A 26,849-nucleotide genomic window follows, 5' to 3' on the forward strand; every position below is an offset into this window, starting at 1 on the left:
TTATTTTTTCCTCTTGTAACTTGTAGTTGTTCCATTAGCCAGGGATTAGTTGATTTACATCATGGATCGAATGCATTTTCTCCAAGTAGCTCCCAGCCTCACTTCAGTAAACATCCAGAGGCAAATCCCCTGCTGTTGCTAGTTGTCATTATGCCATTGATTTCAGTGGGCAGTTTCCACTAGTTTGTGCTTCTGCCTTTTTGTCTTTAACAAGCTTGTTGGTGCCACTTGTGGCCATCTTGATTGAGACCTGCACTGGTTGTAGCAGTTCACACTTCATGTAATAGGGAAAAAATAATGTGTGTGTAATAAAAAGTGCAGTGAACTGATGAATCAGTGCAACCTTCAACTTCAATAGCAAATGATACTTTTTGCATCAGTGTTTCTGCAGCATAGATCTTCAGTAAAACATCTAGAGAAGCAAGACTCACCAGGGATAATACCAATTATCTTCATTTTATGAACTCCTGATTTGATAATTTTGGACAGGAGATTAATTCTATTTGCAAGTAATAGAAAACCAAGCATATTAAATTAGGTAATTTGTCACTTATTCGAGAGTTCATAATGAGAACCTGCCATTGAGGTGTAACAGTTTATATATCGAGTGCTAATTTACTCCACCTGCTGTCCAGGCATTTATGCATAGGTCATCATGTCAAGATGGTAATAGTTATAAATCTAGGGAACCAAACATCGTTTACTTCCTTTCTGAATTACACTGATATATTATGCATTGCTTCACTTTGGCTGCGTGCAGACATTCAGGGAGGTTAGGGGGACCTAATCTAAGTTGAATTGAGAGGGGGGTTGGATGGCAAGCAGGCCTCATGGAGAACGGGGGGTCTGTGGAGGGACTGAGGGGCAGGCAGAATCCATGGGGAGGATCAGGGTGGGCAGGCGGAAGCTGCAGGGAAGAGGTCCAAGAGGGTTCGGTGGGATCAGGGGGATTCACTGAGTTCATGGGAGGGCTTGGACAAATGTGGTGGTCTCCCCCATTCCATTCTTGGGACTATTTTTAGCCCCCCCATCTGCCCCCGCTCCCAGACAAGAGATCCCCACCAGCAAACCTACCTCCCCATCTCACCCACCCCTCCCCTCACCCTAATTTACTTCTTTGGCTCCTAGCATCAGAAAATGCTGATAAAACCAGCACCAGGCATGGCTTGTGTGTTAGGTGGTTCGGTGGGCTGGGAGGGGGAGGCTGTCTGCGTGGTTGGTGGGAAGGGAGTTGTCTGTCTGGGGGTGGAGGGGACAGACTGGGGGGCTAAAAATATCTTGGTACTGGGGTAAAAATATCTTGGTACCGGGGGGGTGGGGGGCTGGAAACTCAGGGCCCCAGGGCTAGGGCAACCGGCTGGGCTTTCCCAGCCCTGGGGCTGTGCTAGGAGCTGTATAGAAGTCCAGTTAATTGGTTTTGCTGGACTCAAGCTAAGTTAGACTACCTCAGAGGTTCAGTTAATTTAGATTGGGTTGCCCATTTTTAGACTGATCTAACTTTCCTGAATTTTTGCAAAGCTCACGCTCAGATCCACTTAACTAGTGTAAGGTGTGCACCAGGGCAAACTAAATTAGATTGGGTGGCCATTTTCAACAATATCTAACTTCCTCCTAACCTCCCTAAATGTCTGTACCCAGCTTATGTTTCTTTCTCTCTCTCTTTTTTTCTTTTTTTTTTTTTTTTTAGCAAGTCATAGAGTTTACTTCATCCATTCAGTTTAGTTGGGCAGTAATAAGATCAGAATGACATTAGTCTTGAATAAACCCTTGGGTCCAAATTCCAGAAATAATCTGGGATTATGCCAGGACAACAGAAAGGAGAAGTCACTAGAGTTACTCCATGTTTGGCTCAGGGTCACTGAGTTATAATTTGGTAAGAAAAGGAGAGAAGTTTGATTAAAGCTGGCTTTGCCCTGTCCTGTAACCAGGGTTTTTCTTTTTGTGTTTATTGTTTTGTGCTCCTCACCATGATCTTTCTTTACAGCAGAAGCAGATTGGTTCTGTCCTGATAGTTCTTTCTCGTTCCCTGCAAACGATGAGAGCCCCTAACTATCCATATGGCCTGTCTTTGTTGTTCCCTCTAGAGGAAGACACACATAATTTGCAGTTGCTGCTTTAGATACTGCTTTATTTCTGCCTCCTTTTCAGAGGCACTGTGTTGTTTAGAAGTTTGCAAATGTCAAATCAAAGAAAACTTCACTCTGTGCTTTGCCCGTTTTTCAGTGACCTTGTATTTGATTTCCTTGTAGATGAAAGGAGATATGGTCTCCATTGCTTTTAGAACAGTCTGTCTCTGGCACTAATGTCTAAATATGAGGAAAACTGAATATTTTGTCCTTTAAACTCAAGTATGTTTTCTACCTGGTATCATCATCTGATATTCATGTATCCACGTGTTTGAGTCTAAGAAGATTTGGTTCATAAATCCTGTTGACAGTGTTGGAGTGTGTCTTGGCTGCTTTCAGATTAGATACCAAAACTTGCTTGCTATATTCACTACTTCTGTGGGTTATTTTCTTGAGTAAGGCAAGTATAATTTTGCTTTATGGCTCACCTGGGAAACAGTCTTGCAGGCTCATCTCCTGCAGCAACACCTTTATCATTGTATGTAGTCCCATTGTAGTTAATACGTGCTATCGGCCTGGCTGCTCACCTGGTGCCCCTGCCACTTTCTGATCTCACATCATTGTACTTTCTCACTGTATTTCAAAATTCAGTTAATTACATTTTTCCTTTGCCCCTGAAGTTTAAGACAAGTTTAACATTGTTAAGAGTCTTCCATTTTATGCAGAGGGACTCCCAATTCTCTTTTTAGCTGCTTTCCTTCCCCTCGCTACTCCCCATTGCAGAGTGAATTGGAAACCCTGTGAAAGTCATATAAAAGTAAATAAATCCAGAAAAGCCCACACAGTTAACCATATTTTTTGAAGGCTAGCCTTGACACTGGGCTTTGGTTTACAGTGCTGAAGGAACTTTAACTCATAATGTGCACATCCAAAATGTTGTTTGAATCTAAAACTTATAGAACCATCTTTGAAGGAGCACTAAAATTAAATTAAGTCATATAAAAGAAGCATATTTTTCTGAGATGTTGATTCCCAAGTCAATATGGTTTTCTGAAGATGTATGCACCTAACCATATTGGTTTTAGCATGTATTTTTGGGCCTCATTTAGCCACCTGTCAAATGTGGCTGCTAACTTGTTCATTTTATATTCTCCTCACTCTTTTCTAACCATATTGAAAATTTCTTGGGCCACAGGTTGTTTTCTGTTGTGTTGCATATGTGGACCCAATAGCTTATTAGGAAAATTAGTATAATATCCCTGTGGATGTTTTATGACCATATGCCCTGATAGAAACAGAAGACCCAGCATGATCCTGATGCCTAAATAACTATCAAATGACTGAGAATTGTTTTATAAATCAGAATCCTTGACACAGAAGCAGAATATTTTCCACATCCCTGTTACCATTTATGTAATAGGTCAGATATAGGCATACTTGATATTTACTATCAAGAAGTCCACAGAGAATACGAGAGTGATATTTTGTCATGTACAGAATCATTTCATGCTTTTTACTAGGAATAGTGTAGTATGTGAAATTTTTCAAAAGGTAGTGCATCTATTACCAGATCAGATATTTCCTAAAACTTGTTAGTTTTCTGTTGCAAAATCAGATTTTTTTTTAAAACAAAAAATAATCTTGGCAACGATACTGTCTGTCTTTGTATTATTACATAAGAAGAGCAGCCTCTTTGAGAAGGCCATTTTTTCCGTCTTAAAATGGGTCAGGTCAAAAGTATTTTGACTAGATTCACAGGCCTGTCATGCTTCATTAAACCAGCTTTATCATTATAAGTAGTGATGATTTGAAGTACTTTAAAAATAGAATACCATATTTGGAGTACTGAGACTGATGCAACAGAATAATATTAAATTAAATTTCCAAGCTAACCTTTTTAAGGTTTCTGTTTTACAAATATAGTCCTGTCTTGGTTTTTCTGCACTTTATGAAGACAGACATATAGGAGAGCTAAGAGATGTAGGAGAACAAATATTTTAATTTTGAGCAGAGTTAGTTCTTAGTTGACACCTAGTGAATGTAAACTCCCCAGGGTTCGAGCAGTGCCTACTGTAGTATAGCAGACAATACAGTATCAGCATTTAATGGTAACAAAATTAGTCCCATTTTCCCAGTCAGTTAAAGAGGACTGGTAAATAGCCATGTGGGGAGATGTTTTCATCCTCAGGACTTCCATTGCAATTGGTGATGCACAAAAAAGAGCTTAGGTTGCTTCTTGGATCCCAGTTTGTTTGTAGATATGACAACTCGGGAAATATAACTCTGACTTTGAAAACTAAGCAATTCACAGTGAGGACACTTTGGGCACAATCAATCGTGGTAAGATTTTAGGCAGGAGGTTAGATGACCTCACTTGAAATAAAGAGATTTTTTTTAAATTCAAGCATGGTTTATCATTTAAAAAGAGATGAGTTTGGCAAAGCCAGAATGTTCATTATAAGTATTTTTTGTTGTGGGCATCAAAGATACTGCATTAAGATATTGTCACTTGTAGTGGATAGTTTGCAGTATAATATCTACTGGTAACTTCTTTAATTGGTTCAAATCTTTGTCAGTCAACTTGGGATGGATTTCTTTCTAAAACTTAGAGGATCTCAATCTTAATCAGGTCCCTGAATGAATAAACTCAACTGATATTATTTATAAAAATGTTTTTGACTCATAAATATTCTTAAATGTAAGCATGGCTAACTGAATCAAAATGTGCAAATAATACCATATGCCATTTGGTGATGAGTCATAGATTAAGCACAAGTAGATATTTAATTTGCCCTCTTAGGTGGTGAAACAAAGTAATTTCAGTTGTAGCAACCCTTCTTGTGTTGCATAGATCTTAAATTGGAAAACACTTGTTAGAAATACACCGCCTATTCACCTACTTGAAAAGTTGATGGAGTGTACTTTAAATTGGGATGGACTGGCAATGTAGTTCTTGACAGATCTGAAAGTTTATGCTTCATCTTATTTTGGGGCCCCAGTAACTGAAGCACAGAGCAGAATGAAAGACAACATCATAACAATTCTTATTCATTTTTTCTACTAAATGCATTGAAAGACATGTGATAAAAACTAATGATAGTGAACATCTACAGGGTTATATAGTTGATACTTTTTTCACACTGTGAGAGTTGTGAATATTTTTCCAAGGCCAACTGTCATGTAAATGTTATTGAAAGAAACCTAATACTCAGTTTTTCTTAATGTGTTTCTGCAAATTTCCCCTTGTTTAAATTCATAAAAAGGAATTTGGAAACAAAATGTTGTTCCACTTAAGAAAATGATAATGATTATTTTGTGTGTTAGTAGTCATAACTGTCTGCTAGTAAGTAAGTTTAAGATGTTCTGCAGTAAATCTTTAAGATATATACGCATTAGAGATTTCAGAAATGATCAAGCCAAATTAATTGGATGATTATAACTGTGAACCCACGTGCTAGCCAGCATTGTGACTACACAGATCTACCTTCATCTAGACCAAATATGACAGATATAAGCATGTGTATGAGAGATTTCTCTATTGAACATGCCTATAGTAAGACATGAGTTGTTGTATTTAAATCATAATTATGGACATTTAACAGTGATTTACAAACATGAGAACACATCCCCTCTAGAGAATTTTACAATCCATCCAATGCAGATAAGACAAATGAAGGCAAGATAGAAGACACTATAAAGAGGTGATAAAAAGGACAGAATGCTGAGATTATCGGTTTGTAAGGTATGAAAGGTCTGTGGAAGGGAATAGAGCTAAGGAGGGATCTGAATTATTTTGCCCTTTTCAGATGAGGATGAGAAGGAAGGTGGTCCAAACAGATGGGCAGGCTAAAAGGTAGTAAAGCTAGAAATCAAAGTCAAAGGAGAGAAAGATTGTGAAGAATGTGAGGACTTGGAAAGGCGAATAGACATAAATATGAACAAGGGTATTGTTAGCCAGCATTTTGAAGGCAACGATAAACAGATGAAATGAAGTCAGAAAAAGCATTCAAGGAGAGGATGACATTGTTCAAATGACTTTGTGATAACTACGGATGATGATACACACCGGGCACATCTACATGAGTCGCTACAGCGACGTAGCGTTGGCGGGCACCAACTGTGATGACCTACTGCACAGTATGATCAAAAATGACCTGTATGCCACCAGGGCTGTGCAATACTGGCAGGTACTGTGCAGTCATTTAGTACTTGCTTGCAAGTACGAACTGACTGTGCAGTGAGGGGCACATGTAGATGCGCCCACAGCGTAGTGGAAGAGATGGGAAGCATGCAGGTCAAAGAGGTTAATAATTCTGTAAACAGGGAAGGAAGTTGATCAAAACTAGTGCTTCAGTTGTGGGGATATTAAGAAAGGAGTAGATTTAGGTATTAGTGAGACAGTAGCAACAAGGTGCCATGGTGCAATTTTATAGGAGGGTAAACAATAACGTATATACTTTTTCTTTTTGAAGGGGTTAACAACTTGGCTTTGTTTCTAAAGGAAGTATGGGTGGGATGGGGCAGGAGGTGGAATGTCACAAGGTGAGATTAAAAGTAAGTGCCTGGGATCTTAGCTAAAAATTGCATAAAATGCAGTCACCCTTACCATTAAAGGATATTGATCTGACGGTTTACTGCAAGCTCTCTAGGGTACTTGAGAGAAATAGACCCATACTATTTAAAAGCTGCTTTTGGTCCTTGATAACATTACCAGAGTATTTAGCAGATTTTTTGCTATGTTTTCATAGACAGAGGCACAGCTTTAATACATCTTTAGTGAAAAAAGTGACCAAAGAAAATCAGCAAATTTCTTACTAGGTGTAAAGGAGTTCTCAAAATGACTGAATTAGTAATGTACATCAGGAGATGGTGGAGGGACAAATGAAGAAAGATGTCTGGATTTATTGATTTAACAGCAGAAGTTGTGAAGGATTTTTAAATTCTGTTCATAAACGGCTTTGATGCTGCCAGCAAGAACTGTGAAATACAAAAGGATTTTCTCTGCTATAGAGCAGAGAAACTTTGAAGAATAAACATGGGCTTCTTTTTCTAACTTGAATTTGGCTGTTTTGCAGTCTGTCAAGAACTGGGTAGAAAGACAGCTAATGAGACCCCCCACTACCAAAAGAAAGAAAATGACACCTGAGAGTAAAATCAGGGGTTGAGGTCTACTTTACTTTTCTTATCAGTGCTTATAAAAGGAGAGACCGTTGTTCCTCACTTCTGACAGTTGAAAAATAGTGTCACATTAAATATCATTAAAATGAATTTGCATCTGTAGGAAAGGTCCACAGATGCTTTCATGCTTGGTCAACACTAATTTATAGGGAAAAAAAAGACTAAACATAAAAGGAGGCTTTGACTATGTCAGTTTTTATAGAAGGAAGTTTTTCAGACACTAATCTTCCTAGGTATAAGAGGCTAAAGAGGTTATTACCATTGTATAAATTTCAAAGAGTGCTTTTATACACATTTTGATATGACTGTCTGATTCATGGTACTATCACAATGGCATCTTTAATTTGTGCAGAGAGAGCTAGTTAGTGATATTAGGCTGGAGTCAGGCAGAAGGCAAGGTAGATGTACACCCTGTAGGCCAGGAACAGAAATTGCATTTATCCCCGGACAAGTTGTGCCTGTGTTTGTCCCAGAACAGAAATGTACTCACCGGTTCTGGGACACACGTCACCCTTCTGCTCGGGGTTTAGCAAGCCACTGAATGCATTGCCACTTTTCTGTCATTAGTTCAATGATGCAATCCCAGAGTAACTATTCAGATGGACTTTTTGTTGTTGTGGGATAAACTGTTGGTATTTCTATATCTGGTGTGCTTTCTTTTAGGATTTATCCCAGGGCATTGAAAGTAGACATCTAAATGACTGCAGGGATAAAAAGTTTCTTCCCGGGAAGAGATTAGAGTGGGGTGGAGGCAAGGCATCTGTTTTAAGTTATAGACTAAATCAGAGACTTAGTTGCTTTGATAAAGCATCTGATGAAGTAGGCCCTTATGAAAGTTTATGCTATACATCTCTGATTTCGTTAGCCTATAAGTTGTAAATCTACCCTGCCCTATGCCATCTTTACTTTGTTCCACTGGATTGGCAAAATAAGAAAACTACAGTGTATGTCTGGGTAAGTATAAACATCTCTGTGTAATGTCACACAGGGTTTGCCAATGCAGAAGTGCAGCACAAATACCATATTTATTTAATAAAAGGTGATCCTGAATTTAAGACAACCTCCCAAGAATTACATTCCATACATGGAAAATATATTAATATATTTATTTATATTTAATCCCCTGCTTGCATGAAATTTATTATCATTTTCCATGTATGAATCTAATTATTGAAGGATTATCTTGAATCCCCCCCCCACACACACACACTACTCAGGTGGTAGGGGGAGAGATGATGAGGGGGGCAGTAATGGGACAGGCAGTGGGGGAAGGCAGTAGGGGGCATGTTGTGTAGTACGAGTTGGGGGCTGTAAGAGGGCAGGCAGTGGGGGCAGTGGGAGATGGGAATAAGGCAGTAGGCGGACAGGTGGTAGGGGGCAGTGTCCAGATACTGAAACGGGCAGTGAGAGGCAGGTAGCTTGACCCTTGCTGCCTGTCCCTCCCCTGCTTACCCACATTGTGCCTGTGCTGCCGACAGCCTCGGGCCGCCCTGATCCCCCTTCCTCTTTCCCCGCTCTTTCCCTCCATGCTGTTTCTGCCCCCCTTCCATGCTTGGGTGCCCGCACCCCGTTCCCCCCACGGCCCCCCTTGCCTGCCCCTCCACCCTTCCCCTATTACCTTTGATGTTTGCTAGCAGTCTCCGTCCCTGATGCAGCCTGGGGCACAGAGGATGGCTTCAACCTGGCCCCATAGCAGCTGTGTGGAGCTGGCACTGCTGCTACAGAGCCAGGCTGGAGCACATGCTCCATGCTCCATGCTGCAGCAAGGACAGAGCCTACTGGCATGGAGCAAAGGTAAGGAGGAATGAGGCAGACAGGGAGAAAGGGGGAGAAGTGACATGCGGGGGGGAGACTGGGCACTGCGCAGTGGCTGTGTATGCACAGGCAGTGGACTGGTGGGGAGGCAGCAGCTGTGGCTCCTGCTTGAGCCATAACCCCTGCCCCCTGCTTGATTGTAGGCTTGATTGTAAGGTGAGAGGCTTTTTTTCACCCCAAGTTAAATGATGGAAAAAATTCATCTTCTACTTGAATAAATACGGTACTAGACTTCACATGCATTATGAAATGATACATATATATAAATTTAAAGCAGCATTTAAGTGAACTATGATCTCTGTGTAGGAATTCATTCTCTTAGACTTGGGGAAGCAACTATATAGTTATTATACAATGCAAATTCCTAATGAGAGAATAAAAGTCAAGTTTTACCCAATTATTTCAGTCCTTTTTTTAAGCCATAGTAAATGGGAAAGCTATGCTAAAACATGCAAATCCCCTTTTTTGAGGAAAGAAGCAAACTTGAGTATCATAACTTTGAGCAGAGAGGTAGTTAGCCATGTTAGTCTGAAGCAAAGGTAGAAGGCAGGGTAGATTTACACATCATAGACTAACTAAATCAGAGGTATATGGAATGAGCTTTCGTGAGGCTGACCTCACCTCATATTTTTATTACCGAGTGAGAGAGTTTAACCTTTCCATATCTAACCCATTCTGTAAAACTGCCCCTCAGCTGTTCATTAGTCCCTCCTATCAATTTTAAAACCAACCTTTTTTAGCATAAATATCTTTTTAGAATGACAGGTTGTATCTGCTAGGGTTCCCAACAGCTGTTTTGATGACTATTGATAGCACGTTTTGAACGACAGAACCCAGAATCATTATACAATGAATCTTTTCACCGAGAATAGCCATTTTCAAACTGTGTGTTTGGGGGCAATCTTCCAGCAACAGAGAGGGCTTCATCATGACCTGAAATTTAGTACTGACACATAGAGTCTGGATATGAATTTAATTAACATAACATACTCCATCTGTGCAGGGTGGTGAACTAATCGCACTGATGGACACTAAGCATACTACATAGGAAATACAGAGTTGTTTTTCTTCTGAAACATGGCCTGGTAATAGTGGTGTAACTGATAAATAGATGTAGGTGGCTCTGTTGCAATATAAGCTCTCTGGAAAAAGGACTTTGTGCTTTTATGCTTGGAGCTTGGGCACTTCTGTAACATAAATGAATAATAGTAATGGACTAAGCTTTAATTAGACATAATTATTTGATGTTTTATGAATAGAGGACCAAAACGTTTGGTTCCCTTAATGCATGCGCATGGGTTCTAATGCATTCCAGTAACCTACATGCTTTCATGCTTGCATTCCTTTGGAATGATCTCCATGATGGCGGTGTACATTTTGAAACTCATCTTCCAGAGATTCTTAATGGATAGTGCAGGTTTTCATTATTCTTCCATATGACATGGATTATCTCATTTAGTTCTAGTCAGAGCCTCCTAGCAACACAAAGGATTTGTCCTTTTGATTTTTAAATTTCAAACTTGGATATAAGTTGCTATTTAATTTTATCTGCCCAGGCTTTGCCTGTGTTGAAGTAGTGTTGAAGTTGGAGATATATTTATGAACATCTGGTCTTTGGAGATTATGGTGCAGAGTGTGCTATATAAGTTCTCATTTACTAAGTTGTAGGCCACTTTTAAGTAGGTATTGTCTTTGCAATGTTTACTTATTCAAAGTGTAACAGCATCGACTGGACAGATTGGGAGCACTCCCACACAAACTTGCTTCAAAATACTCTAAAGCCTGGTGATCCGGGTGCTTTTAGGAAGTGTCAGATATACTTTAAACCCCATTAGGCAGAGGAGGCAATGATCCCATGTAAATGTCCTAACCCCAGTGCCTTTGTGTAAAAGAAAACTACCACTTCTTCTTCCAGTAGTTTTGTGGCTAGCCCTGACATTTTTTCCCCCAGATGCAACAGTTTGGTGAATTCAACTCAAAGTTAAGAATAGTTCTGTGAAAAGCCTCACCACATTTCTAGAATATATTACTTAAAAAAACTACCCTCAAACATCTGCAATGATCATCTCTACAACTCTTTTATAATCAAGTATAAGAGTATTGCTTGGGCATGCAACTGGAGTTGCAGCTAGAAAGGGACATGAAGGGTAACAAGAAGGGTTTCTACAAGTATCACAGCAACAAGAGGAGAATCAGGGAAAGGGTGGGTCCTTTATTAAGCCAGGGAGGCAACCTAGTGATAGATGATGTAGAAAAGGCTGAAGTATTTAATGTCTTTTCACCTTGTTATTAACAGGCAAGGTCACCTCCTAGACTACTGCACCAGGCAGCACAACTTTAGGACTAAGTGAGCAGCCAACAGCAGCAAAAGAACTGGTTAGGGACTATTTAGAAATACTGGGTATGTAGCAGTCCATGAGGCTGGCTGGGATGCACTCGAGGTTGCTGAGGGAGTTGACTGTTGTGATTACAGAGCCTCTGGCATTCATCTTTCAAAACTCACAGCTATCAGGAGAGGTTCCAGATGATTGGGAAGGGGCAAACGTAGTGCCCATATTTAAGAAAGGGAAAAAGGAGGATCCAGGGAACTACAGACCAATCAGACTCATCTTAGTTTCTGGAAAAATCACGGAGCACATCCTCAAGGAATTCATTTGTAAGCACTTGAAGGAGGAGAAGAAGGTGATTAGGAACAGTTAGCATGGATTCACCAAGGGCAAGTCATGCTTGACCAACTTGATTGCCTTTTATGATGACTGGCCCTGTGGATTCAGGGAGAGCAGTGGATGTCATATATCTTGACATTAACAAGACTTTTGATAAGGTCTCCTACAACATTCTCGCAAGCAAGCTAAGGAAGTGTGGGCTGGATGATTGGACTGTAAGATAGTCAAAAACGAGCTGGATCATAAGGCTCAGAGGGTAGTAGTCAATAGTTGGCAGCCAGTATCAAATGGAGTATCCCAGGGGTTGGTCCTGAGGCTGTTTTTGTTCAATATTTTCATCAGCGACCTGGAAGAGGAGATGGAGTGATCTCTCAGCAAGCTTGCAGACGACCCCAAGTTGGGGGAGTAATAGATATGTTGGGCAGTTGAGCTAGGATTCAGAGACAAATTGGAGGATTGGACCAAAAGAAATCTCATGGGATGTGTCCAGACAAGCATGCACATGCCTCTTGCAGCATGTTAAACCCCTCTGAGATGCTGAAAGATGCATGTGTGGGAACAAAAAAAAGCATTCCCCATACTGCAAATTTGCAGCACGGGGGCAAAATTAGATAACTGTATATCCAGGGGTCCAAAAAAAAAAAAATCTGGGCAAAAACAGCAGGGCAGGGCATGGTCCCTGACTCTGCCCTGAGGCAACTGGAGGCTCCGGTCTTCCACAGAGATGCTCTGGTATCCAGCCAGAGCACCTCTATTCCTAGCCCTTTCCCTGGTGCTGAAGCACACTGCCTGCCCATGCATGGCAAGCAGTGGTGAAGGCTGCAGGGACCTGGATCTGGCTTCATGCTAAGGAAGTATGGGGCTGGGGGTGCGGGGGAAGGGCCCCTGACCCTAGCTCCTCGCTTGCTCCCCCACCTCCTCTTTCTTTACCTCAGTTCCCTGATTGCTTCCCCAGCTATCCCTTCATTTCCCCTGACCTAGCCAGTTTTCCCCTCATTTCCCCTGCTCCCTGATTGTTTCCCCTGCTGTCCTCAGCTTTCCCCTCATTTCCCTTGCTCTCCCCAGCCCCTTGATAACTTCCCCGCCCAGTCCCCCATCACCCACACGGCCCAACCATACTGGCAGTGGCAGCAGTGATCAGGGTGCTTAGAGCCTCATGGCACAGCCCTCCCACATCATGTGGGGCAGCTGGGGACAGCAGGGACTGGCCTCAGCTGCCTGGCACTGTGCTCCCACTGCTGCATCATGTGGGTGCGGCTCAGCTTGGCAGGGTGCTGCATAGTGCCACATGCTATCTATCAGCTCAGGGCCATTCTGGCTGTCATCCGGGGCCAATGCCACTCAGCCCCAGTGACCCTGAACTGCACCACAGCCTACAGCACCCTGCTGAGCCAGGCTGCACCTGTGCCGTGCAGGGGAGGCTGTGCCATGAGACTCCAGTGGCCCCAACAACCGCTGCTGCAGCTGGTGAGTGTAGGGATGCTGGGGTCAGGTGGGCAGCAATCAGGGCCTGTGACTGAGAGGGGAAATGATTGGGGGGGCTGGGGGAGGGAGCAGGAGCTGGGGCTGGGCGGGGGACACATGGGCCCTGCAGGGGAGGAGACAGTAGCCCCTGTTGAGGGGCTGTGGGCCCCTGTTGATGGACTTTGGCTCCTGTTGAGGGACTGTGGGGGAGCAGTCTGGAAGCTGTGTGGGAGGGGCTGCGCCCTGCAGGGGGCAGGACACCCACCCCTCCTGATGTGCCCACCCACACCCACAGTCTCCCCACAATCCATTCACCCACAAACCCCACAACCCCAAGTGACCCCCACAAGCCCATGGCCCGGTAGGTCAGAAGTGAGGGGACTGAGGCAGGGAACAGGCTGTGTGTTGAGAGCGAGGGGCAAAGGCAGGGGCAGAGCAATGGCATATCAGTGTTGCTCAGCGCTGCACATCCTGGTGAGTGAAGAGGGTAGGAGTGGCTCTGATTTTTCTATGGCAGAAAAGCCAAAAGTCAATGCCAAACTACAGATATTTAGAATTGATTTTATTATAATGATAGAGGCACTGGTAGGCTTCCAATTGCTTTAAAATTGTAAATATATCAATAAAACATTGCTCAACTGATTTGATCTCCCTTTAGATATATATATGTGTGTCTAGTGGTCTTTTGTTTTACTTGTGGAAGAACATGGATTTGGGGATATTTTAAAGAGTGACTTTGGGATCTTTTTATCATGGATTTTGCAGTTTTTAAATAGGCAACACCAGAAGTCCTGCTAGTGAGGCAAGTGGCAGGACCACACAGAGCAGCCTGCTCAGAGCTGGCAGCTGGGGCCCAGCTGGAGATGGCTGACCTCCTGGCCACTTGGGGCCAGGGAGACATGCTTTGACAATTCAAAGCAGGCCATCACACTGAGAACATCTTCCGGGCAGTAGCTGTCCAGATAGCTGGGCTATGGCACACATGGAAGTAGGGCCACACAAAGGCCAACTGTGCTGCCACAGCCCACTGGCAGCTGGCCCAAAGGTGAAGATGTCTCTAATGCCCCTGCAGTCCCCATCTGGGTCTGGCAGGCATGCAGCCTTGGAGCCACATACTGTCGCAGGTGGCAGCAGGTCACAGCCAGGCAGCAGCCCCCACTGCCAGACTGCTGCAGTGGGTAGAGGGTGCAGGGAACTCTCAGCAGTCCAGCTGACACAAGGTGTAGTGTCCACAGGTGCCAATTGGTTGGGCCCCAGAAGATCCCAAAAGCGAGTAGCCCTAAGCTACTTGACAGGATAGCTTTTTATTCTGCTGGGGCCAGCACAGGGCAGGTTTTTATATTTCTGAGGCCAGTACAGGTGCTGACCCCAGCCTCTAGCTCCTGCTGGCTGCAGATCCGGGAGGAGCCAGGCAAGGTTATTTTGCCCCAACTGGAACAATTTTGCCCCACACCAAATTGTATGTCCAGGCACAGGCGCTAAGGCAAAAAGACCCAGCGCAAATTTGCACCACTTCTGTTTGAGCTGCTGCAAGTGCATGTACTTGCATGTGTGCGTGCACCCATGAATTTCAACAAGGACAAGTACAAGGTCCTGCACTTAGCACAGCACAGTCCCATGTGCTGCTTAGCTAGTCAGCTCCCAGGCTGGGGGCTAACTGGCTAAGCAGCAGCTCTGCAGAAAAGGACCCGGGGGTCACAGTGGTCAGTAAGCTAAATATGAGCCAACAGTGTGCCCTTGTTGCGAAGAAAGGTAACAGCATACTGGGCTCCCTTGGTAGAAGCATTGTCAGCAGACTGAGGGAAGTGATCATTCCCCTCTATTCGGCACAGGTGAGGCCACATTTGGAGCAATGTGTTTAGTTTTGCGGCCCCCACTACAAAAAAATGTGGACAAAGTGGAGGGAGTCAACAGAAGGCAGCAAAAATGGTTAGAGGGCTGGGACACATGACTTCTGAGGAGAGGCTGAAGGAACTGGGCTTATTTAGTCTGCAGAAGAGAAAACTAAGGGAGGACTGACTAGTAGCCTTCAACTACCTGAAGGGTGGTTCCAAAGAGGATGGAGCTAGACCAGAGCTGAGCTAAGTCTTGCTCATGGGCCAGATCAAACCCAGGGCAGACTCCATGTCCCAGTAGCCCCTGCCCTTGTTGCTGCAGCTAGTTTCCATGGAGACAGCAGGAGGAGCAGAGCCCTGAGAGCACAGGGCCAGGGTTTCCATGGAGACCAGTCCCTGTAGCGCTGGCATGGTGCGTGGCAGGACAGGGAGCTGCTCTGGGGCCAGGATCTTGCGGCAGTGAGAGCCTGGTACGGAGCTGGGGCAGAGGCAGTGGATTGCAGTTCTGCCCTGGCTCTGGACCACGCTGTCTGTGCTGCGCGATCCCACTTACCCTGCCAGTGCTGCTGGGCCTGATCTCCTTGGAAACCCTGGCCCTATGCTCTCGTGACCCTGCTGCTCCTGGGGTCTCCATGGGAACCACCCACAGCAACACAGGCAAGGACTGCTGGGAAATGCAGCCTGGCCCCCAGCCAGATCCACCGTTTTGCCAACCACTGAGCTAGACTGTTCTCCGTGGTGGCAGATGACAGAACAAGGAGCAATGGGCTCAACTTGCAGCAAGGGAGGTTTAGGGTGCTGAGAGGTTTAGGTTGCCTAGAGAGGTGGTGGATTTACCATCCTTGGAGGCTCTTAATGCCCGGTTTGAGAGCCCTGCCTGGAATGATCTAGTTGGGGCCGGTCCTGCTTTGAGCTGGGGGTTGGACTAGATGTGACCTCCTGAGGTCCCTTCCAGCCCTCATTTTCTATTATTCTATGATACTTCTTCCCATAGTTATCATCAGCTAAGTTGTTGGCATGTGCTGATGCATGTGCGAACATGGTTAATTGTGTGGTGTTGTTCCTATCACAACAGTACTGAGGAACTTCAGTCACATCACAGGGCCCTCGTGTGGTAGGTACTGATAAACAGAACTAAAAGACAGTCCCTACCCCAAAGAGCTAAGTGTGAAATAAGGGATCGGCACCCCCAGATAAACAGGATGATACACCACTGTCACTTTGTCAGTTTCAGTATGAGGAATGAGGTGTCTACTTACATTAGTTTCTTTGCAATCAGGAGTTAAAAATGAGACATTAATTGGTGGCTGGAAGTAAAGATGTGTGTGTGAGAGAAAGAGATTACCAAGCAAAGGATTTAAATTGAAAGTAACCATGTATTTCCCCATGTCTCATTTTTATGAGTCCTGATACCAGTAATAAAAATATTGTTTGATGGAAAGTCAAACCGAAGATCTTTTTTGTGATTGTGGATAGTGAAACGAAATACCCTTAGGCTGTCATAAGAATCCTGTTTGTGTGCAGATGTTGGCTGGCTCTTCGGATTGGGGCTTGTTGTCTTTTCATTTTTACAAAGAGTTGTTTGCTTTTCAAATTCTCATTCCCCCTGTTTTGCTGAATTAATAAGATTTCAATGCAAAGGACAAGTGATTTTAAGCAGCGAAGCAAAGAAAAGCCTTACAGAGCAAGACTGAAAAATGGAAGACATAGATCAGACTTCTCCACCTGCCAAAGATAAAAGAAAAAAATCATGAAAATGGAGGCATGCAGACAGCTTTGATTTTATTATCATTAGGCAAGCAAGGACAAAAAATCGTATGAATAGTTATAATCCCTCTAACATCAGCATGCTGCCTATGTAGTTGTAAAATAATCTCTTTATATGGAGACCATTAAAGTGCTGAATACAAACGTTTTATATGAATGTTCCCCCTAATATCGCTGTTTAACACACTGTAGTGTAATTAGTAACTTAGGTCTCGTAACAAGAACAAACATTAAATGTTTCTCTATAAACAAGAAATAATGCACTGTGTGTCTTGAAGCATTTTATTTTTCGGAGCTGAGTTTTATTTTCTTTGGGGGGGGGTTTCGGGCCTCATCTTTCTTTTCTTTTGGGAGGGGGTTTCTTAGGTGGTACTGCCATTTGGTTTCATGATTTACCAAGGCATGGCTCTTAAGTGATAAAACATTTGTATTAATTTAGAAACAAATCCTGAACTAGCTCAGATACTTGCATAGTTCGAAGATCAATAAAACACACACTATTTTGAGAAAGCCCAGGTAAACTATTGAATTAGTTTGTAGTAAAATCGGAAAGCTTTTTTGCTTGGTACACTTGTAAACACTATGGTATTGTTCATATCATAAATACCTGCATACTAGAAAGTTGCCAGGTTATCTTGGCAGCCATTTGAAAACTTTGTGTCTTCTAGTTATATCTAGACAGCAAATATAGGAAGTAAAGAAATTTGCTGACAGTCTTTCCCACTGCACTCCCCAACCCTCCCCTTGAAGCTGATCCGCTGCACCTGGCACTTTATATTCACGGGATAAAACGGATAAACAGCGTTAGGAAAATCTTCCCCCCACCAAATGGTATCCCTTTCACAGAGCTACCTCTTCTTGGCTCCACATATCATCCCCTTCATGGTTCCCAGGAGGCTAGCTTTGGGCAACATGCAGTGTGTGTCCTAGTGGTTAGAGCACATGGCCAGAAAGCAGGAAATGCACTTGGGGCATCTAGAATCCCTCTTTTCTCCTGGGCAAGTGACCTAGCCACTGAGCTATTAAGTTAAAAGTCCCTCTCCTCTTTGTCACTTCCCATCCCTCCTCCTGGCGCACCAGATAGTCATATTTTTTTTTTCTGTGAGTAAAGTTTCAGGACTTACCTGGTAAGTGATTTTATTCTGATTCTGCTCAGGTGCCTATGCAGCCATTATACTGAACATGTGCAGAAGGGTAGCATAGAGTGAACATAGCTATGTGGAATCTATGTTGTGCGTAAGTGCCAAAAACTGCAATTACGTAGCTCCGTAAGTGCCAATTAGATATAGGAGTTAGTTTTTATCTTCTACATTTGCTATGGAAATATATAGCTTAGAAGTTACTTAAATATTTGTGCAAAGTCCACAAAGAAGACTTTTTAGAAAACCCTGAAATGATACACATTTGTGTCAATGCAATCTACCTTGGAAGTTGTCTGGGACCAAAACTTCCATTGACATCAGTTGAGTGTTCTAAGCTTGACTGTTCACCATTTTAATCAATGGAAATAGGGTCAATCTGTATGTCGGAAAGCATATACAACCCGGCCAGTCGTTTGAAAAACTGCACTCTGATAAATTAATGAGACACATTTGTACAGATCATAAGTAAAATGTATGGTTTATTCCATGACTGCATTTCATGTGCATTTAAATGGATTTTTCTCTGGTTTTTTTAGGTCAACGGAACAGAAATTGAATATGAATTTGAGGAAATTACATTGGAGAGGGTAAGTTTGAATTTTATTACAGAAACTAATGAAAACTTGTTTTTCTGTTAGAAAAATAATGCAACTATTACTAATAAAATAAATAGTGTTAAAGGCCAAATCATAGGATCCTTAGTCAAATTAAATGTCTATTCTGAAGAAGGACTTTAGGCTTTACCCTGTGGGCTAGGAGTGCACTGGGATCAGCCTTTCACAGCTTATAATTTAGGTCCAGTCTAAACATTTACACAACAGAATCCAAAATGCTTTTCCCTAGTGTGTTGTGACCATGGAGCATTTTTACACATGCTCTGGGAGGTGTGGGGGGAAGAGGGGGCAGGTGCTTTAATTAGCAACCTGCACTAATTTAAAGTACCCGAATATAACGTGTCAAACGAGCTTTGGTTCAAAGCACCCTGCTGCCATTTTTCAACATGGGGACGATAATACAGGTGACGCTCGAGGCTGCTGCAGTGCGTTAATCTCCACGCTCCAGCAGACTCAGTTAATCAAGTCTGCTCTGATGTTGTGGTTTTCTAGCACGTCAGAGCAGGCTCCATACACATGTATAGGAGCCCAGTGTGCCTGAGCACTAGGAAAGGACTATCAAACTCAGATGTGCAGACATTTATTTATTTGCATTTCACAAATCAGATGTCTGGAAAGCTGTTCTCAATTTTAGTCTCCTGGGCTAGGGACGGAAATTAGACGTAAACTGGTATAAGTGATCGGAAACCAATTCAAATCTGTAACACAACAGAAGTTCAGTGCACATAAACTGCTTTCAAAATGGCTGAAACTAGTTTAAAATAAACTTGGATGTAGTATCAGACTTAACTGATTTAGGATAAATCGGTTTATTGAACGTCTGTCCCGTCTAGATTCAAGTTAACTCAGTCCCCCAGCATCCCAGGATGCTTTGCACCCAAAGCTGCTTTGGCCCAAGCTGTCTGCTCCAGCTGAGCAGGGAGGCATGTTCTAGCATCCCCCTGCTTCTGGCCTAAGCCACCACAGGCATGTGGCTGTATTTCTGGAATACAGAGTGAATGTCTGTTCACTTGCTTATCAGTTCAATCTACGTAGCTTAGACCAACCCGCAAATACTGAATTGATTTAGCATCAGGCCTTTTGACTGTTTGTGCTTAAGCCCTGACTTGTGTGTGTGCACGTTTGGAAAAAAATAAGGCAGTCCCTCACAGTCAGAGATGATTGTTACAACTTGGGCACATGTTTCTGTGTGGGGTGGATGGTCCTGGATTCTTGATTTGGTCTGTGACATGCTGTTTCTGGTGCTGCAACACTCCAACAGCATGATAGAAGTAGTAGTCAGCAATGTTATATTTCATCTGGGGATAATATAGGAGGTCACTTCATGGTTATGTATGGATTAAACAGTACTAGAACAATCTAAGCCTAGAAGTTATTTTGCATCAGGTCTTCCTAGTCTCAGTGCTGGTTTTACTGACTTGTGTTTAGTTTCCTGAATGCACAGTTATTTTATTTCGACAGCAGAAGCAAGTTGTGAGCTTGTTCAGCACAAGACCAAGACTAAATTGACAGTATGTTTTGTGAACAAGAGAGTCTGATCTTTTTAATATACTACTTGGCACAGATTACTAATATGTGCGATATGGTCAATACAGAATTTCATGAATTATCTGATAACCAGAAATGTATATAATCTTACGTTGATAAAGTCCTGATTAATCATATATGGCAATGATGCCACGTGTACAAATGCATGTGAGGTAACAAAGGATCGTTAAATTAATACTCGCATTAAATGTGACTTTGCAATGCTGCATATTGTAGATTTAATTGTGCAGGAATATGAATTTAATTACTTTTTCACATTAAAGTGCACAAGCTTAAACTGGAATCTGTTATCTTATATGCTTTATAAAAAAGCATTACATCTTTTTATCAGAGGAAAGATAGTGTCTGTCTGAGAACCATCACAACATATAAAATCTAATGGTTACAAGCACTTTTTATCTACAGCCTTTCTAACTATTCAGGCATGTCTAGCTGTTCATTATAGAATTGCCAAAGGTCATTGAACAGAACACATGCCTCCTGGGTAATATTTTTGAGTACTGCTCTATATTTAATTGAAGTATAAAGTTATCAGTATACATGCTATGGAAACTAGCATATTTGCATCGGCAGTACTTATTTGAAGTAGCATAGATAACTGATCATTCAAATTATAATACCAGTGTTTCATTTAGAATGATGTTTGATAAGCTTTTGCACACACAGCTTATAATGGATCACTTTCTTTCAACAGCAGAGTCCATGGTTACTTGCTTTTACTGCTTGAAATGTTCTGTCACACACATCATTGTTATTTCTAGGAAATTGGAAAGATAAAGGAGCTGTATGTCAGTTTTGTGTGAGGTATAAAATACTAGTTACTGCCTTCAGATAGCTGTTACATGTTTATGTCAGAGCTGAAGCATTTTCAGAAGAGAAATACTTCACATTAATTACCCATTTTCTTCTACAAAACCCCCTAGAAATTAGATTGGAAAATCTTCTCCATTTATTTAATGGCAATGCTAAACAAGCTTCCTAAGTTAGTGCTTTACTATTAGCATAACTTGAACTATACTGATGTACTAAAAACTGTTACATCAATAGCCAACAGTAGCTAATCAGGTTCCCATTTTGGTTTAGTAATCTTGTTCTTATGTTCCTAGATGTCATTAGATGTTTCCATCATTTACAATACTTTCCCAAATTTTACAATTGCCAACTTGCTCATTTGTCCTTAAATCATAACTACAAAGTATTTAAGAAATGTCTTAATGGATGCTGCGATGCTGCGATGCGCATGGAGTCTTGCACAGAAGCGCGGAGGACTCCCCAGTGCACTCAGCAGCAGACCCAGAAGTGGACCAGAAGCACTTCCGGTACACTTCCAGGTCCGCTGGGTCTGAGTACATTACATTTGAAACTAATGCCTATTAATGTTATGTTGAGTATCAAACAACTGCTTTTTCAAAGGAAAATATGATTTTAAATTCTACAGCCATTTTGGAAAGCATCAGAGTTTCTCTGCTAACTTACAGAAATAAAATACAGATTCAGGAGTAATATAGTGCTTGGCAGGTTGCGATAAACTGCAGTGCCCAAAAGCACACTTAGACAGTATTCCTTAAAATAAGCAATTACCTTGCTTTAGCTTCCATAATAAAAAAAGACACCATAAAAAGGAAATGCTATGCACAGTGACTTGCATTAGTGCTGTGGTGTTAGTCTTCCACTGCTTTATGCCTTCAAACATGTATCTAAACAGAAGCCAGTGGGATGAATTCATCCAGAAATAACAGAAATGGATCCCTGGGATCTCTGGGGATATATATACGCAACCTCTCAATATATATATTGAGAGACCACTGGCTTCTGTTTAGATACACGTTTGAAGGCATAAAGCACTGGAAGACTAACACCACTGCACCAACAGCATTGTTGCTGGGGATATAAACATATAGGTTTATATATATCTATAGATATATACTAGGGGTGTGCAATGCAGGCCGTATTCAATTTGGATTTGGCCTGAATCGGGGACAGTGATTCAATTCGTTGAGTCAGATCACTGTCCCTGATTTGATGCTGATTCGGAGAATTAGTGATTTGGCCATAGACACAGCTTTAAATGTTTTTTTACATATCTCGAGGTACCAGGTGCGGCTCGTGAATGCTGCAATGCTGGGGTGGAAGTGGACTACTTCCAGTCCACTTCTGGGTCTCCTGGGGAGTGCACGGCACCCCCCCCCCCGCACCCAACCCAGCTCAGCCGTCAGCTGCGGGGGGACCCCAGGTGCCCCCCTAGACCCAGGAGACACCATTGCGCTCTCCAGCAGACATGGAAGTGGAGCAGAAGTGGTTCTGGTCCCCCCCACCTGGTGCTGCCGCTGCCAAGGGCAGGTTGGGCCTCCATGCCCATGGGGGGGCTGGGTGGATCTGCATATGGTGATGGGGGAACATGCCCACCTCTTCTCTCTGCTCCCCATCCCCCCGCCCCCCGCCACAGCAGGAGTGAAGCCCAGCTTGGGGAGGGTGGATGTGGGATGTCTGCTGCAGGCTCTGGGCTCTTAGCTCTGCTGCCTTTGCCCTGGGGGCACTCTCACTCCCTGCCGTGCACATAGGCACACACAGACAGACAGACACAAACACATACTTTCTCTTTCTCTTGTTCTCTGTCTCTCTCACTCCCTACCATGCACATGAACACACACACACACATGCACCCCCCTACCCCCCGCTTGGCCAGTCACACCGAGGATACTTCTCCTCCCTGCTGCACTGTGCTCCCAGCCCTGAGGCTTCCCCAGGAGGCGGCGTGCGGGGACAGCGGGGAGCAGACCCTGGGGCACAGGGGCACAGCAGTGGGGCATGAGGGCAGTGCGGAGGCAGCAGGCGCTCATCTTGGTGGGTGCGGCCAGGCCGCAGCTGAGCAAGCAGAGGTGTGTACTGTACTCAGTGAATTTCTGGTACCACAGCGCCGTGACCTGGCCGTGCCCCAAGCAGGACCCCTTGCAGGCTAGACTGCTGCCCTCCTGCAAGAGGAAACATGCCATTTTCAAGGAAACCCAGGCATCGGGGGGGCCCTGATTGGTAGGAGCCCCTTGGCACAGGCCCCACTGGCCCATGCGTTAATCTGCCTATGATTGCATGTCAGTAAATAAACCAGAGCAGCCCCTAAAAAATAAACGTGTAACATGCCCACAAGCTCCAGTCACATGGCCTGATTTGGAGTTACAGAAGATTATGGTTTTGTTTTGTGGTTCCAGTCCGTGGCTAATCACACATTCCTAGCATTCAAGGATGTGCTGTTCATAAGCCGTCCCGGATAGCAAGCCAGCCTCTCCTTGGAGGAACCCAGAGGAGATTTCAGAGCTTCCCTCCACTGCCTGTTCATTGTCTTATAAGCAGGAAGTTTTCCCTGAATCTACTTTACTTTCAACTCATTGTCTTACATCCTGCCCTTAGCAGAAAGGGAAAACATTTTTTCTTTATGTCCTTTATGGCATCTTTTCAAATATTTGAAGACTGTGATCAAGTTCCTCCTCCTTGCTTCCTTTATTCTCCTTTTCTCCAACTTAAACACGCCATGCCTAGCCAAGCATTTCAGTAGTAATTAATAGATTTTCACGTGTCAGTATTGTTCAAAACACTTTTTGCAAAAGTTAGCGCTTTATGGAAAAAATCGTTTATATCAGTGAAATCTCAGGTTGGGCCCCCCAATCATAGGAAAGTAGGGCTGGACTATATGACCTCATGAGGCCACGTATTCCAGCCTCTTGCTCAAGGCAGGGTGCTTCCTGATTTAGCTATCCAAGCCAATCATTAGCTACCTAAAAAATCTTGCTTTTCATTCTTATCCTGTGAAACAACTGGGTGGTTCAGAGCTGTTTTGTGTACCTGCCTTGGTAACTCTGGGCATTTAGAGTGCTTTTCACTTCTCAGCGTGTTGAATGGTTTTGCTGCTGCCAAGAAGAAAGAGAACAGTGGGTTTTGAAGTCTTGCTCCCCATCCAGCATCCAGAGTTTGAAATCGAAGCAATCCGTGCTGTGGCTTGAGAAGCTAAATGATGACTTTGAACGAGTACCAAGCTTGCCTTGTTGCATGAAATAGTTGTCGTCCCTCTGCTTGTTGTAGGGAGCTATGAGTAGAAAGCATGTTGGTGGTGAAGATGAGAAGGCCTGCCGTTGTACCACAGGGCTGTGGTCTTCGAGGCAGAACCTAAGTCTCCGTACACTGAGCATAATCGTCTACGTACATTCCCCCTGAGAACTGGAAAACAGTGGAAGGCTTCTAAATATACTTCCAAATGGGCATGTAGACTTCCAAAAAGGAGAAGAGTTTTTGTAGTGCATGGGCAGTCCTAGCAAAGCATGTGGCTTTGCATTGAGTAACTACTGACAGAGAAGACAGCCTTCACGTCGTCATTTTACTGTTGCATAAAGGACTGCATTCATTCCAAAACTTTGTGGTATAAGGCCCCTGTGGATTTCTCTCAATCCAAAAAACAACCCGCTGTGCATTCCCCCAGTAAAACCACACCCAAAACACAGCCAAGTGAAAACAATGCAAGCACCAAGGGAAACTTTGTTAATAGTTAAGGTTTATAGCCACTCTAGGCTTGGGGGAAAGAACTTGAAATAATACTTCATATTTATTTCCCTCTGGGTGGCTGTCCAGAAATCCAGAGTCTCATGCTGTTCCTTAGTTTTAAATCCAAATGTCTTAACAACGTGGTGTGCACAACAGCTGGGTCAAGTAAGCACCGGGGCTGCTTGGATTTATCAACATGTGCCTCAGCACATCATTTAAACAATTCCTCTGAGGGCCTCCTCTCAGTCACTGCCTGCAGGAATGAACGTCCCCTCCCATGCATACTTGCTGGGTAATAAGTTTAGGGTGTATAAGCCAATAGTTTGCATTCAAGGATTTAAAGTGCTCCAGGGAAGATGCTGTTTCTTTTTAATGTTGTAAATTTGTGCTTCTTCGTTTTATGTATTTTATGGTCTAAATATTCTTGACACTTTTAATAACTTGTGTAAGGCACGTTAGTGGTTTCTGGCACATTCTGTGTGTATGTGTTGGAGCAGCACTCTTAGATTCAGTGAATTAGCTAGTGTAACCAGCACAGATATTTATTCTTGGGACAAGCCATGCTGCAGAGAGGTGTAGCAGTTTTTTATGTCGAAACTGTTGCCCAGGGGCTAACATAGGAACTTTTAAGTTGCTGTGAACACTTGGTATATTAAAAGAGTATATCAAGCCAGTCAGAGGTACTTTGGTATTTTATTTGTATTTGGAAGCTTTCAATACTGCTACAAATAGACAAGAACCCAGAGGGTTCCGGCTATTAATTAAGTTTAAAAAAGACAATGGTGGACAGATTTAGCTAGGTATGCAGGAAGGTATGTGGGCAGAATCACTTTTCATGTTTGCAGCTTCTTTTAATCACTGCAAATGTTTAAAAATGTCACCTCGTGATGTTACTTTATAGTACCTTACTCATGTATTAAAGCCGTTGCAGATGATGTTTAAGGAGGCACGTAGATCTTGTCATCTAATCACAATTGTATAGAGAGTTGGAACAGGCAGTAGAAGAAGAGGTGCTGAGTACGTGGGGGCCAAAGGATCCTACCCTCACTCAGAAAGAAGGCTGTCATTGGAAATGAATAAAACTTTCTAACATCTTAGGCCTCCTCCCCCAGCAAAAATAACAGTCAGTGCATTTGCTCAGAGGCTTTACTACCACTGCTGTCTTGTAACAAATGCTATTCCTGATGCCTGAAAGCTGTGTCATTCCCTATCTTTGCTGCAAATGCTGCTATGCCATACCAAACAAATCACGCAGCATGCTGAGCCATCTACTTCTGAGAGACGTTCCTAAAATACATAATTAATCGTAAAAAAACAATCACTGAACACAATTATATCTTGGCACTAAAGTCACATATAGATATTTGTACAAAGAGAGCATAAATGTGAAAAAGGCTGCCATGATCTATCAGACTAAGAAGAGAGCTAAAACTGATACAGAGAGAAAATTATCCAGTGGTTAGTCATAATAAATATTCAGTGTAAAGAAAATTAATTAAAATAATCTAGTTTGTTCATGTTAAAAGGAGAATCTATCTGTTCCAGCTGAGAGATAAAAAATATTCAAGCTCATGTCTGCTAGAAGTTTACGTGCCATAGATTTCATAGACATTAGGGCTATAAGGGACCTTGGAAGATCTTCGAGTCCAGCCCCTGTACCAGGGGCAGGAAGTCACCTGGGGTCATAGGATCTCAGCAAGATAAACATCTAAATGTCTCTTGAAGGTGTTCAAAGTAGGTGTTTGAACTACCTCCAGCAGCAGCCTATTCCACCCCTGAGCCTGCACTTTTCCAGGCTGAAGAGTCCCATAGGTCTCAGCCTTTCATCATAAAGTCTGTTTTCCTGACCTCTGATCATGCACATGGCTCTCCTCTGGACTCTTTCAAGCTTCTCCACATCCTTTTTGAATTGTGGAGCCCAAAACTGGAAGCAGTACTCCAGCTGCAACCTCACCAAGGCCGAATACAAAGGGAGAATGACGTCCCAGGATTTGCTCGAGAAGCATCTATGGATGCAAGCCAGGGTTTTGCTCTCCTTACTAGCTGCAGCATCACACTGAAGGCTCATGTTCATCTTGTGGTCAATCATGAGCCCCAAGTCCCTTTCACCCATAGTGCTAGCCAGCGTAGTACTGGCGAGCCTATAAGGATGCTGCAGGTTTTTCTTCCCAAGGTGGAGAACCTTGCATTTTTCAGTGTTAAACACCATCAGTTTCTCATCTGC

General features: G+C 43.1%; 1 protein-coding gene across 4 annotated transcripts in view; it reads left to right on the forward strand.

Annotated features, from left to right (window-relative positions):
- Positions 1–26,849, forward strand: part of DLG2 (discs large MAGUK scaffold protein 2) — a 1,592,593-nt gene that overhangs the window by 985,492 nt on the left and 580,252 nt on the right. For all 4 annotated transcript variants that reach the window (XM_019530402.1, XM_019530399.1, XM_019530401.1 and 1 more), the window contains one exon: positions 18,470–18,520. In XM_019530402.1, coding sequence (XP_019385947.1) covers positions 18,470–18,520 — 51 coding nt within the window. The remainder of the gene's footprint in view (positions 1–18,469; positions 18,521–26,849) is intronic.

Source organism: Crocodylus porosus, unplaced genomic scaffold (genome assembly GCF_001723895.1).
Source record: "Crocodylus porosus isolate Cpor-Errol unplaced genomic scaffold, CroPor_comp1, whole genome shotgun sequence".
In the NCBI taxonomy this organism is placed as follows: domain Eukaryota; kingdom Metazoa; phylum Chordata; order Crocodylia; family Crocodylidae; genus Crocodylus; species Crocodylus porosus.